Consider the following 12,817-nt stretch of genomic DNA (forward strand, 5'->3'; position numbering starts at 1 on the left):
AGCCAGGAGCTTCTTCCAGGTCTCCCACGTGGGTGCAGGGGCCCAAGGACTTGGCCATCTTCTGCTACTTTCCCAGGCCATAGCAGAGAGCTGGATCAGAAGTGGAACTAGAACTGGTGCTCTGATACAAGATGCTGTTGTCTCAAGCAGTGGCTTAACCTGCTGCACCACAATGCTGGCCCCTTAAGGGTGTTTTTCTAAACATGAAAGCACATGTTGAAAACAGTGTATTTTGAATATTGTATTTTAATTATGCATGAATAACTGTGTGTTCCTTCCAAAACCTCCACAAGGACTTCCCTAAGGTCTCTTTTTATTTCAACTCCCATTTCTGTAAGATTAGTAACAAGGGTAGTTGTTAGCCCACTTTTTCAGATGAGAAAACTGAGGCTCTGATAGTTGAACTTCCTTGTTTTCCACAAGAAGGCCTCCCAGTAAGTGACAGGCAGAGCCAAGACCTGCTCCCAGGCCACCTGCTTAGCTCTGTGTTCTTTCCACTTCCCAGAGGCTGATTTAAAAAACACACACACACACACACACAAGAATAGCCACAAAAATTATATATATATATATATATATATATATATATATATATATATATATATATATAAAGAAAGCTGAGAACATGTCAGGATTATTTAATTAGTTGTACATATCTTTTCACTTTGGAAATTACAAATAATAGCACTGGGTTCCCTGGTGAGGGGTCGGGGTAGGGGTGGAGGGGACCTTGCGATGTAAGTGGCTGCACTCATCATCTTATCACGCATACTGAGAGTCTGGTTGCGGGCTGTGATGTGGATCCAGAGCAATGGCACCGGGGCTGGGCACAGAGCTAGCTGCGTTCTCTCCTTCTGTCCTTCGCTGCTCCTATTCACCTCACCTAAGGGGAAGTGAAGAGTGTTCTGGAAGGCAAAGGTCTCAGAAAGTAAGCAACTGGGGGTCCTGTTGCCTGGACCACAGTGTCTCCTGGCTCAAAGGCAGGTGCCCACCCCCACCTCTACCTCTGGGGCTGGCTGTGAAGGGAGCCATTTCTTTTAAAGGGAACCACATCCTAATGGGTCTGACCTTGGCTTTTCGTACATGCTGCTGTTCAGTTGAGGAGAGCACAGTGTTCTTTGTGAAGTGAAGAACAAGTCAAATTTGTGCTAAATGGGAAGATGTCAAAACAGTCCAGGGCAGAGGAGGTGAGGGATCCAAAGTGATTGGAGCCACAAAATTCCTGCGGCTTCCCTTCTGCTAACTCCTTCCTTCTCACCTTAGCACGACTTTGGCTGATTATTCTGTGTTCTTATCACAGACTACACAGTGGCCTGCAATGCTCTTGTACCCATAAAAGAGTCCCAGGGACTTCGACTCTAGCTTGGATGATCTTGTAGAATGATCATTGTAGAGATCATGTACATAACATAACACATCAACTGAGGGACCCAGTTCCACACGTGAACCACTTTCCTTTGAAAGGCCCAAATTGCTGGAGGCCAGAGTTTTAATCTGTAGTTAATGGAGTTCTGGAATTTTCTATGGGCCTTCCAGGATCCCCATACCTTGTCCCTCTCACTAGGTAAAAGGAACAGAAAAAGGAGGTGCTGGTTTGGGACAACACAGTGTGTGACAGCTAAATCAGCACAAGAGGGCATTATTGTAATAGTTAATCTAAAGCCAAGAGTTTCACAGTGTGAAGGCATTTATGGAAGGAAACCGTGCCCTAGCTCTAAAGGTTTATATCAAAGTTTTCAACACTCCTAAGAACTCAATAAAGTTCTGGTTTTTGTTTGCCAGGGACTGGACAGACATTTGACAGGGACATTGTAGAGGGAATCTGAGTCTGGGCTTGGAGAAGCCATTTTTTGAGCCTGAAGTTTTGTGAAAACTAAAAGTGCCAGAAACTGACATTTGTAAAGTGCAAAATTTTAGAGATGGAGAAAAACATTAATGAATTAGAGATTCCCAGAGGTTAGAGATGGTGCGGGTGTGACAAAAAAAGGGTCCACAAGGGAGCTCTTTGTGGAGATGGAATTGTTTTGTATCTTGATTGCAGTGAAGGTTCGATGAATCTAACCATGTTGTAAAATGGCTAGAACTACAAACACACATTGTACCTCTGTCAAATTTTCTGGCCTTTATATTATACTGTAATCACTTGATATGTGATTATTGGGGAATACTGGGTGAAAGGCAACTTCTTGTGGATCTATAATTATTTCAAAATTTTAAGAAACTTCCAGCGCAATCCCATATTTGTTTAATTTGATTTTTGAATTATTTTTTTAAATTAATGTTTAGTTTTTTTTTAATTTTTAACAGATGTGAAAGCAGGGGAGAGAGAGAGAGAGGGAGAAAGAGAAAGAGAGAGAAAGAGAGAGAGAGGGAGAGAGAGAGAGAGAGAACTCCAATCTGCTGATGTACTTTCTAAACGCCTGTGAGAGTGACAACTGGGCCAGGTTGAATCTGGGAGCAAGGAGCCCAATTCAGGCTTCCCACATGGGTGGCAGGGGCCCAATCACCTGAGCCATCACCTGCTGCCTCCCAGGGTGTGCATTAGCAGGAAGCTGGTGCCAGGAGCTAGAGTTGGGACTCAAACCCAGGTACTCCAATGTGGGATGTGGGCATCCTACAAAACCTTTCATTTATCCCATTTTTCTTGGGAGAGAACCCCATCCCCCACCCTATTCATTGTAACTCCTTAACTTTTCCTTCCCATCTTAGTTTCTTGGCTAGGGAAAAGCATCAGAGAATGCATGTGCCCTTCTTTTATTCGAATTGACAGAAATGATGTTTCAGTTGGAGTTGTCCATTGGTTGTGCCTTGAACAAACTGGGAAGATTGTGCAGCCAACTGAATCATCTCTTCTCCCTGACATGGAAAAAAAGCAGAAACCTGTTAAATTCTTCTCATCGCTTCTATGTGAATAGAAGCATAAGGGTAGGAAAGAGAGAGAGGTCAGGCCAGGGTGTGTGTCTGGAGTCTTGGAGTCCTGGGATGAGAGGCACCAGACCACCACACACAGCCAAGAGGCCCGTCTCAGCTCAGAGGAGAAACTGCCCCAGGAGATCAGGCACTTGGAAGAATAAGAGTTCAACTAGCCTCAGAGAAGGGCTGCTTGAGCTGAATGTAGAAATCCAAACCAGTTTCTCTCTACTTCCCCAAGCAAACCAGGAGATGGACAAAGCCTGAGCTCTCGGGTGGGAACAGGTGGTTGTAACCAACAGGTTGCAGGAGGATTTGGGATGGGAGCACCTGCCACAGGCTGTCAGATTCCTGGCCTGGCACACCCTGTCTCCTAGAGGTTCCATCTTGGCCTTCACATACTCCGTACATCTCCCTGAAACTTCAGTACATCTGGCCCATGCTTCCTAGCACAACCATAAGCTGGTTTACATTATTCTCCTAGTTTGAGTCAGAGGGGCCTGGGTTCAAATCCCAGTTGCACCACCAAAAAGCTATGTGACCTTGGGCAAGTTGTCTAAGTCTCTCTACCACTCAGTTTGCTCATCTGTTAAATGGGGGTAATAACTTGCCTTTCAGGGTTTGTGAAGCATCTGTCACCTACCAGGTATTTAGCAATTTCCATATTCATTGCTTCCCACGTGGCTGCCATAGCACTCTTTCTCCCACAGTATCTAGTCCAGGGTCGCAGGGCACACAAGAGCTTATTAATGAGTCCTTATTGGCTGGCTAATGGAGGTTTCTGGATGTCTCCCCCATGCCAATGGAGACTCAAAGTGGGAATAAAGGGAAGCCAACCATCCATTTCCAAGATACTAAGCTAACATGCTGAATTCTTTACTTCCTGGATACACTGTTATAGCAAAACCCTTGATGTGATAAAGCCTGCCTTCCATGCACACATAATTTTAGACAAATGGTAGGATCAGCTAAAATTGGAAGCCAGTAGTTTAAGTATGTTGACAAATGATTTCTTCATCAGTTTATCAGGTGTGGAGCAGGAGTAAGAATGCTTGTTGCATTCAAATACAGCAGGAGAATCTGAAGTTGACCCACTTCTATCTATACCCCCAATCTCTGTCTTGTGACCACACTACAGGCTGCAGTGTGTAAGTTATTCATGGAGCACAATGAAAAGAGTAATTGATCAGCAAATGGAGACCAGAGATGTAGTCTCAGATTTCATAATCCAGTCACTGATTCAGCCAACAAATATTCACTGACTGCCTACCATGGGAGTGGGCTCTGTGCTTCACAGACGTGATCCTGCCTTACATGGAATTTACTGGGCTGTGTGACCTGCAGGCAGTTACTTCATCTCTCTGGGTCTCATGCTCCCAATCTGTCAAATGGTGACAAATGTATTTATATCACAAAGCAATTGTGAGAATGATATGAGGGAACGTAAGGGCAAGAGCTATGCAGATTGTAATTGCTCTCTATTATTGTCCGCTATGTAATGGTTACATGAATAGCTTGTGATCACTTGCAAATTGTGTCGTAAGTCTATTTCGAGGGTCAGAGCATGTTCTGCTCATCTCATTTTTCTTCTTTACATGTTGGCAAGCCAATAAAACCAGAGCAAGTGGGAGAGACAGAGAGTTCTGCTTATACTGGCCTAAGTAGAGAGAATAGCACTCCACTTCGTGTTCTCAGATGGGTTACACTTTAGACAGGGTCCATGGACAGATTGAGTTATGTCCCCCCAAAAGATATCCTCAGTACCTGTGAATGTGACCTTATTTGGAAGTAGGGCCTTTGCCACTGTAATAACATTAAGATGAGGTCACATTATCATGAGGGCCCTAATCCAATGTGACTGATGTTTTTGTAACAAGAGGTAAATTTGGACAAAGATACTGAGAGGGAACACCATGTGAAGCTACAAAAAGAGAAGAACACCATATGAAGACAGAGGCAGAGACTAGAGTTGTGCAGCCACGAGTCAAGGAAGCTACCAGAAGCTGGAAGAGGATCATTTCTGTTGCTTTAAGCCACTCAGTTTCTGATACTACATCACAGATGCCCCAGGAAAGTAACGGATTCCCCAAACAGAGATAGCCCTCCCACACACTTCCTTCTGCCCTCCATGGAGTCACGGCCCCCTTTCCTTCTCTGTATATCAATCCGCAGAAAATAGTGCCCTGATACAAGCGGTTCAAAATATGGATCTGCAGAATGGCAGAAGAGCTTGTGTGCAACACTGAATTCCACTTCATATTTTTCAGAGAGGTCGAAATGCAGGCAAGAAATCCCCCCTTGACCCTTTCTGCTCTCACATTTGAGGCAAAGTAGCGAAGGTAGGCAGACAGTGAATCCAAAGGCATGGGGCCTACTGAGCAGACAGCTGCTATTGCCAGTGCTTCGCATGGACACTATCTTGGGGAAGTCTAGGAGTCCATTCTGGGGCCCCATTAAGACCAGAGGCTTATAGGAGGTCCTCATCTAAAGCTCCCAAGTGCTATGAAGGATCATGTGGTTTGGAGCCAGCTGCCAGCTTGTGTTTGCCTAGACTTCACCCTTGGAACCAACCAGAGGCTGCTAGCAAAAGAGGCATCCCTTCTTTAGGACACATAGGTGCATATGTATTATTACATACCTATTATTACGAAAAGGTGCATATGTATGGAAAATTACTATTTGACAGCTGCCAAAGGGTCATCAATGGATTCTAAAACTGGTTAGAGAAATCCTCCTGGAAAACATGATACTTGTGTACTTTCAAGGTATCACCCCATACTTTAGTTACTAAGTAAAAAAAGGAAATAGTCTCCTTACAGTGGAAAAATCTGGAAAACATCATCTTGACCAAGAAATCAAAATTAATATTATAAAGAATAGTCATGTGCCTTTTCATGTTTCACTCCTGCCAAAAATGTGTAACCTGACTCTCATCATGAGGACACATCAGACAAACCCATACTGGACAACATTCTACAAGGACCTGCACACTTCCAAAACGTCAATGCCATAAAAGAAAAAGAAAGGTTGAGGACAGTTCCAGATTTGAAAACTAAGAGATATGACTACTAAATACAATGTGTGATCCTACATGGGATTATGGTTGAGGGAAAAAAAATAGCTATGGAGGGCAATTTTGGGGCAATTAGAATTTGAATATGAGCTGTAGATTACATGAGGGTACCTCAAAAAGTTCATGGAAGATGAAATTAAAAGCTAAGTTGATTTTGGTATTAATATATTTGCATAGTTTTAGTATGAATATATTGCATAGGTTTTTTCATAATACACATCTTCCATGAATGTTTTGAAGATCCACATGTAACAATATACTGAGTCAGTGTTATACTTCCTGAACTTGAGAACTCCACTGTGTTTATGTAACATAATGTCCTTGTTCTTAGGAAACATGCTGAAGGATTAAGGAGCAAAGGGACATGATGTCTGTAGCTTACTCTCAAGTGTTTCAGGAAAAAAAATCGTGTATGTGTGTGTGTGTATCTGAGTGTATATGTGGAGAGATAGAACAAATGTAAAAGGATGTTTACAACAGATGAATCTTGAAAAAGCAATGTGAACGTTCTATTCTAGGCGGTTTTCTGTAAGTTTAAGTATTTAAAATTAACAATTTAAAATATGTATGGTATTTTGAGCATTTAACCATGTACCCAATGCCGAGGTGTGTGAAATTCAAGGGAGAACAAGACCTGGTGTCTATCTTTAGCTTACAGTTTTTGGCAGGAGGGACAATAAAGAGGCAAGCTCCATTTCATGTTATAAAGGATGCTAGGAGAGCACAGAGGAGATAAAATCAACACAGACTTCCTGGGAAAGGGGTCAGAGGAGCTCTGTAGGGAAGGGGTAAAGGAGACATGTAAAGTTGGGAGAATGAAGTTTGGGGTCCCATTGAGACATGCAAGCAGAGGTGACTGACGGACTGTGGGATGTGGGGAAGGAGTCTGCGCCTGTGGGCAGCCAGAGGAAGCCACGGGCCTCCTGAGGACAGATGCCAAGGCATAGATTAGCAGGTGTCAGGGGTCAGGCTGAGGGGGCCATAGGCTCTGAGGTAACACAAGCAGCGCAGGGAGAAGCCAAACAATTTGAGGCTGAAAGGTTGGACACAAGTGTGCCTACTATTGATGACCTTCCCACTGATGTAGATCTGATGTCCAAGAGACCTCAGGCCCAGATTGATGAATATAAGTAACTTGCATAAGGGCGTGGCCCCAAATTAGTTAGAGTTGCTAATAATACACTGTGAGGCAGGAAGAAAAAGTCAAGTGAGTGTAAGAAACTAAAGAAGTGATTTTTTTGAGAACAGGATGAACTTTCCCAGTAATAAGGATAAGGCAGTAGCCAATTAACACACAACAGGATGGGGAAAGATTGTTGTTAATAGGAAAAATCCGGAGAACAGTACCGGGTCCCATAATAAAGGGAAATCAGTGAGGCAGTACTGCTGTTTCTGAAGCCAATGGGAGAATGGGAATTTCCACTCAATTATGAGATACAAGAGCCAGGATGAGAAAGTACATGAATGTTCTTAGCAAGGGCCTAGTGAGAGTTTTTTTTTTTTTTCTATTTCAACTTCTGTATTCTGAAAAATTTACCAAAATACTGAGAACAGCATTTGCTTAATTCACTGCCAAAGTTTAACTGTTTTTGAGGTATAAAGATGGCACTTTTATGTTTCAAATGAAAATGAACCCCCATATACCCATCACCCATCTGCTACAGTTAGCAGCTTGATTACTTGATCAATTTCATTTCATCCAAGTTCCCACCTGTTACATCTAGCAAACTGGTCTGAAGCAAATCTCTGATGGAAGTTGTCCTTGTGCTTTTGTTTTAATGATTTAATAAAAAGAGATTCGAGTTATTGATTATATGCATGTTCAAATTAATAGATTCAAGTTATGTAGAAAATCATATTGTAAATAAATATTTAAATTATATATAATTTTAAGTTAATTATTGTATTTTCTCAGGGAGTAATATATTCACATGTCTCATACAAAAGGTACAGAAAAAGAAAGAAGTGAAAAGTCCCCTTTTAACCTTTAACCTCTAGCCAATAGCTTCCAACCCCTGTGCACTTGCCAACAATCCCGCCTCTTTGGAGGCAACAGCTTTTTATGTATCCTTATGGCAATGTTTTATGCATATGTTTGTAAACACATTACAAAACTGCTCACACTGTTGTAAACCTTGCTTCTTCCAGTTAACGATATAATCTGGAGAGCATTCCATATCAATACATAACACATTACAGCCACCTAGCAGTCCATTTTATGAAGCATAATGTACTGAACTAATCAAATCACTATCGAAAGATCTTTAGGCTCTTGCCAATCTGTTGCTGCAGTGACTCATCTTATACAATCATTGTGCACACAGTCAAGTGAGTGTCTCTTCGGGAGAAATTCCTCAAAGTGCCCTCGCTGGATGGAAAAGAGTGGGCAGCTGTAATTCTGGCCAGTATTGCCAGCTGCCCTCCGTTAGGTAAGAGGTGTTCCAGTGCTGCCTGTGCCCTTTCATCCTGTGCTGTTTCCTTGCTGCTCCTTGCCACCAAACCCCAGGATCCCATTCGAGACTCCTTCAACACCTTAAACTCAGAAAGCCCTCTGACCCGAGCCTCCTATTGGTGATCCTGTGCGGTTCTTTGGCCCCCACAACGACCAGTATGCCCGTCCTTCCCTTTCCTTTCCTAAGGGCCAACAGTAGCCTGCTGGCTTCCTCTCCTCCTTCCAAGTCAGCCTGATGACCAGCCATTTTAGCTCTGCTAGTGTGGATCCTCTGAACTCACTCTCCCTGTGACCTTCAGCGGCACCTGCTCTGCCAGTCCCCAAGGCCTGTGAAAACCCCACCATGCATTCTCTCCACTGCCTGCTCCCAGGCTCACAGCTATTGCTGGAGAAGGTCATGAAGTTGGCTCCACTACAAAGCCAGACCAGCCAGCCTCAGAGGGGCCCCAAGGCAGTCCTTTTATATATCTGTATCAAATTTCTCTCAGTGATTGTTCCAAATCCTCTCCCTCTCTCCTCACATCCCGTACCTCACCCTTGCACCAGACCCCCCTAGTGCAGAGCCCAGCTTTGGATTTCTATGATAGAGGCACCCAGATCATCAAGCAGAAGCTCTCTGAGTATTTCCTATCTCACCTCGCCTCTCCACTTCTCTGCATGGGGGCCCAAACCTGTCCATCCCCTCACGCTCAGCCTCATGGGAAGGAGGCACTTTCTCCTCACGGTCACCCCTCCCACTAGTACCCTGGGCATTAGGTTCTCCTGCCTTTTCCTGCAAGAAAAGGAGCCCTAGGAGCCATCCTTTTTCCCTTTGGCCAGCTCTCCCTCCCCACTGGTTTTTTCCTCTCAGCCTAAAAACACTTCCTTCCTATCTGGGTCATGGTTCCACATTACCAGCAGATTTCTAAAGCTTAGTAACCTTTACAGTTACACAGGTAATTGTGCCTTCTGCCTTGACTTCCTCCTTCTGTGTCAGCCCCCGAATTTAACAGAAAAATCAGAAAACGCTAAGTAAGAAGGAGAAAATTAAAAGCATACACAATGCCACTATCCAACTATTAACACTTTGACATATTTCTTTATGATCTTTTTACACGCACACATATAAATTTTTCTCTATACTTTTTTAACAGCATTGAGTCATAGTATATATAGTGTTTTATCATAATATATTTTGGACATCTCAGCTTTGCTCCTTATTAGTTGTCTGACCTTGCTTAAGTAAATGAATTTCTCTGATGAGTCCATTTGCTCCTGTGTAAAATAAGGACTATTATAGTCACTACCTCACATAGTTGTTATGAGGGTTAAATGAGATAAAAATACATAAAAACACTTATCACTGCCTGACATATAGCAAGTTGAATTAATGTTAGTCATTATGATCCTCCCACACCAATAAATACAGCTCTACATAATAATGTAATGAATTCTGTCACTGCTGTGTCTAATAGGAGTGACTAAAGCACCACAGTGACTCACCAACACATATTCATTGGGCACATGAGCAGGTATATCTGTGGAATAAAGTCCAAAAAGCAGAGTTTCTGAGTCAAAAGCCATGTGCATTTGTCATTTTGAGGCATATCACCAAATTTCCCTCCATGAAGTTTAGGTTGCATGAGTTATTTAACTTAGGAATGACTGATGGGCATTAAAGCTCTTTTTTACATTTTTCACAGATACAAATCCTGATAGAACACAGGTATAAGCCTCAGCTATTCTCACTCATTGCCCAAAAGAGACATAATATTGGAATTTATTTCTTGCCCTTGAATCTCAATTCTGTCTCACACACTATTGTCTTTATACCCCACCCCATTCTTCCCCAGGTTCAGAGGCCCAGTGGCCACATGGAAGACCAGTTTCCAGGAATTCACCTCCCCCTGCTGCCCCTTACCCCCACCCTCACCTAAGATGTAAAAAGGCCTGGCCCCTAGGGTCAGGGCCTCCTGCCTGTGTTCCATCAGTGTGCAGGCCCACAGTTGGTCACCCACCTCTGCAGATTTATTTTCTCTGAATAAATTCGGCCTGACTGTAAATTCATATTCTTGCTCCTCTCTGTTCTGCACCTCTTTTCCTAACAGTTTGGTGCCTTGTGTGAGGGGGCACCAATCTGAACCTCCATTCCTAACAAACCCACACTGAAGAATGTTCTTCTAATTAAATCTTAGCTTAGACTCGGGATTATTTATCCACAGCAGGGGAAACACTGCGAGTAAATGCAGTGATGGAGATGACAGGGGTGTGCATGGCAAAACTGCTAACATTGGTGACACGCAGACAAGAGCAGCGGCAAAGGTGACCCTGTACAATAGAGTGGGACCCCATTACAAAGGACTGTGAATGTCAAGGTGATTCAGTCAGTCACTAAATATTGGTTGACCACCTCCCAGCCGTTGTTTTAGCTACTTTGCTCACTTAACAAAATCAGAAAAAGATTCCCGCCCGAAGGAGCTTATATTTTAGCAAAGAGAGGCAAACAATAAAAATAAGTGGCTGCCCATTAGAGACTTTGAGTTGGTGGTACAAGGAGGAATCCCATCCACATACCAATCTGATACCAAATGATTTTCTTCAAATCAACTTACTTCTGAACTTTAATTTAAAGAGAGCCTAACTCTGCCATCAATGGAAACTCAGCAGCACATGCCATAAGGCCTAGAAAGGGAGAGTAGAGGATACGTATGAATGGCATCTTCCCTTCCTTGTGGAGCAGTTCATGGATGAGAACAACAAGAACTTTCTAAATTGTGCACTTTTTTTTCCAGGCAGCTTCATGTTTTACATACAGCAGATAGTTCATCTTCACAACAACCCTATGAGGTAGACGCCATTATTGTTTCCATGTGTTCAGGTGGAAATTTGGGTAAAGCGACTAACCTTCCCAAGCTTCGGTTTCCTCCTAAATAAGTGGAGCATAGGAGCCAAAGGTCCATTGATTTCTGCCCGCTTCATGGCGTGCTCTGGAGAAGACTTCGAGGGGCAAGGCACAGGGCAGATGCTCCCAGTCCTTAAAATTCCCTGATCACCCCCCAAATGCCAAAGATTCAAATTAAAATAACTGATTTAAAACACAAGTGCCTCTCCAGCACCTCCCTCCAGGAGTTCAATTTATTGGTCACTTCAATTTGCCTATGAAGAGCTTCAATCAAATTGTTCAAATTCATTTCAGACTTGCTAGGATGGGGGGTGGTTAGAAGAGAAGAAAATGGCATGCCTCTGGGGCACTGGCTCCTTTTTTGAAGAGGGCAAACCAAGGTAGACACCAGTGGGGTAGGAGGTGGGCGGGCAGCTGGCAGGAGAGAAGGAGCAGAAAGCAAGGTGACAGGAAACTTAACTATCAACTTTAGTTGTCTCTAATTCAAGTCCTTTGGGGAAAAGCAGCATAATATAACTAAGAATAAATAATGCATCAGTAGACAGACAATACTTAGGTCCTGCTAACCTATTTAGTCTCTCAAAGCATACTACTGCTATTCAACCTTGTAAGAAGTCAGCTTTATTCCTTAAAAAAATAATAATAAAAGCCATTTAAAGGAAATAACACTGGGCTTCAACTTACTCAAATAATTTGAACCACAGATATATCTTTCCCTGGTTTCAGGTAGCACTGAAAAATAAGAACTCCACAGAGTCACACAAATTGAACCCAGGTTCCCTGAAAGGCCTGCCCCCAAGAAAAGCTCAATAAGGTTCAAATGTGAGCATACATGCAATCCTTCAATATTTAGTTTATTAAGGGGTAATGAACTCTTGCATAGAGAAATATTCTTAAATGGCTTAGAGACTAAAGGAAAGTTTCTCATAGAAACAAAAAGCTAAGAGCAGAAGGGTACAAAGCAGACATTACCCAATAACCTCAAACCATCTACAGTTGTCAAGTGTTGAACAGGTCCTATGTCACAGAGGAAAATAATGTCGCATCTGTTTGGGGCAGACCATCTATGATGGGATAGCAATTCTCAAAGGCAAGCACACCACCTCTGATTTCACAATGCAGGGAGGGAGACATCACATTTCTTTAGTCAACAGCCTGGTGAATGTGGGGCTACATTATCTAGTATACAAATGGATTCCTTCTACTGCCTAACATTTGGGGACTCTCAGATAAAACTAGCACTTTATCCTGGAATAATACCATGCTTCTTATCTTTTTACATACTCACAGTCCCAACCCTATATGACACTAGCAAGTATCTGTGAAATCATTATTTCCCTGTCAGTACACAGAGGAGTTCAAGGGACCACACACACACACACACACACACGTAGTATGGCACTGGGATTTTAATAAGTCATCGTCTCTCTTTAACTGAGTATAACTTATATTGCGTTTCTAAGTTAGATAAAACAAGTGGGAAGTCATATGAAGCAACTCA

At 42.9% G+C, this 12,817-nt stretch overlaps 1 protein-coding gene across 2 annotated transcripts in view; it reads right to left on the reverse strand.

Moving 5' to 3' along the window:
- Window positions 1-2,668: 2,668 nt before the first annotated feature.
- LOC133753729 (P2R1A-PPP2R2A-interacting phosphatase regulator 1-like) overlaps window positions 2,669-12,817 on the reverse strand; it is a 75,798-nt gene continuing 65,649 nt past the window's right edge. For both annotated transcript variants that reach the window (XM_062184424.1, XM_062184423.1), the window contains exon 11: window positions 2,669-2,856. In XM_062184424.1, the coding sequence (XP_062040408.1) occupies window positions 2,844-2,856 (13 nt within the window). In that variant the 3' untranslated portion in view covers window positions 2,669-2,843. The remainder of the gene's footprint in view (window positions 2,857-12,817) is intronic.

Source organism: Lepus europaeus, chromosome X (assembly GCF_033115175.1).
Source record: "Lepus europaeus isolate LE1 chromosome X, mLepTim1.pri, whole genome shotgun sequence".
NCBI classification, from domain to species: domain Eukaryota; kingdom Metazoa; phylum Chordata; class Mammalia; order Lagomorpha; family Leporidae; genus Lepus; species Lepus europaeus.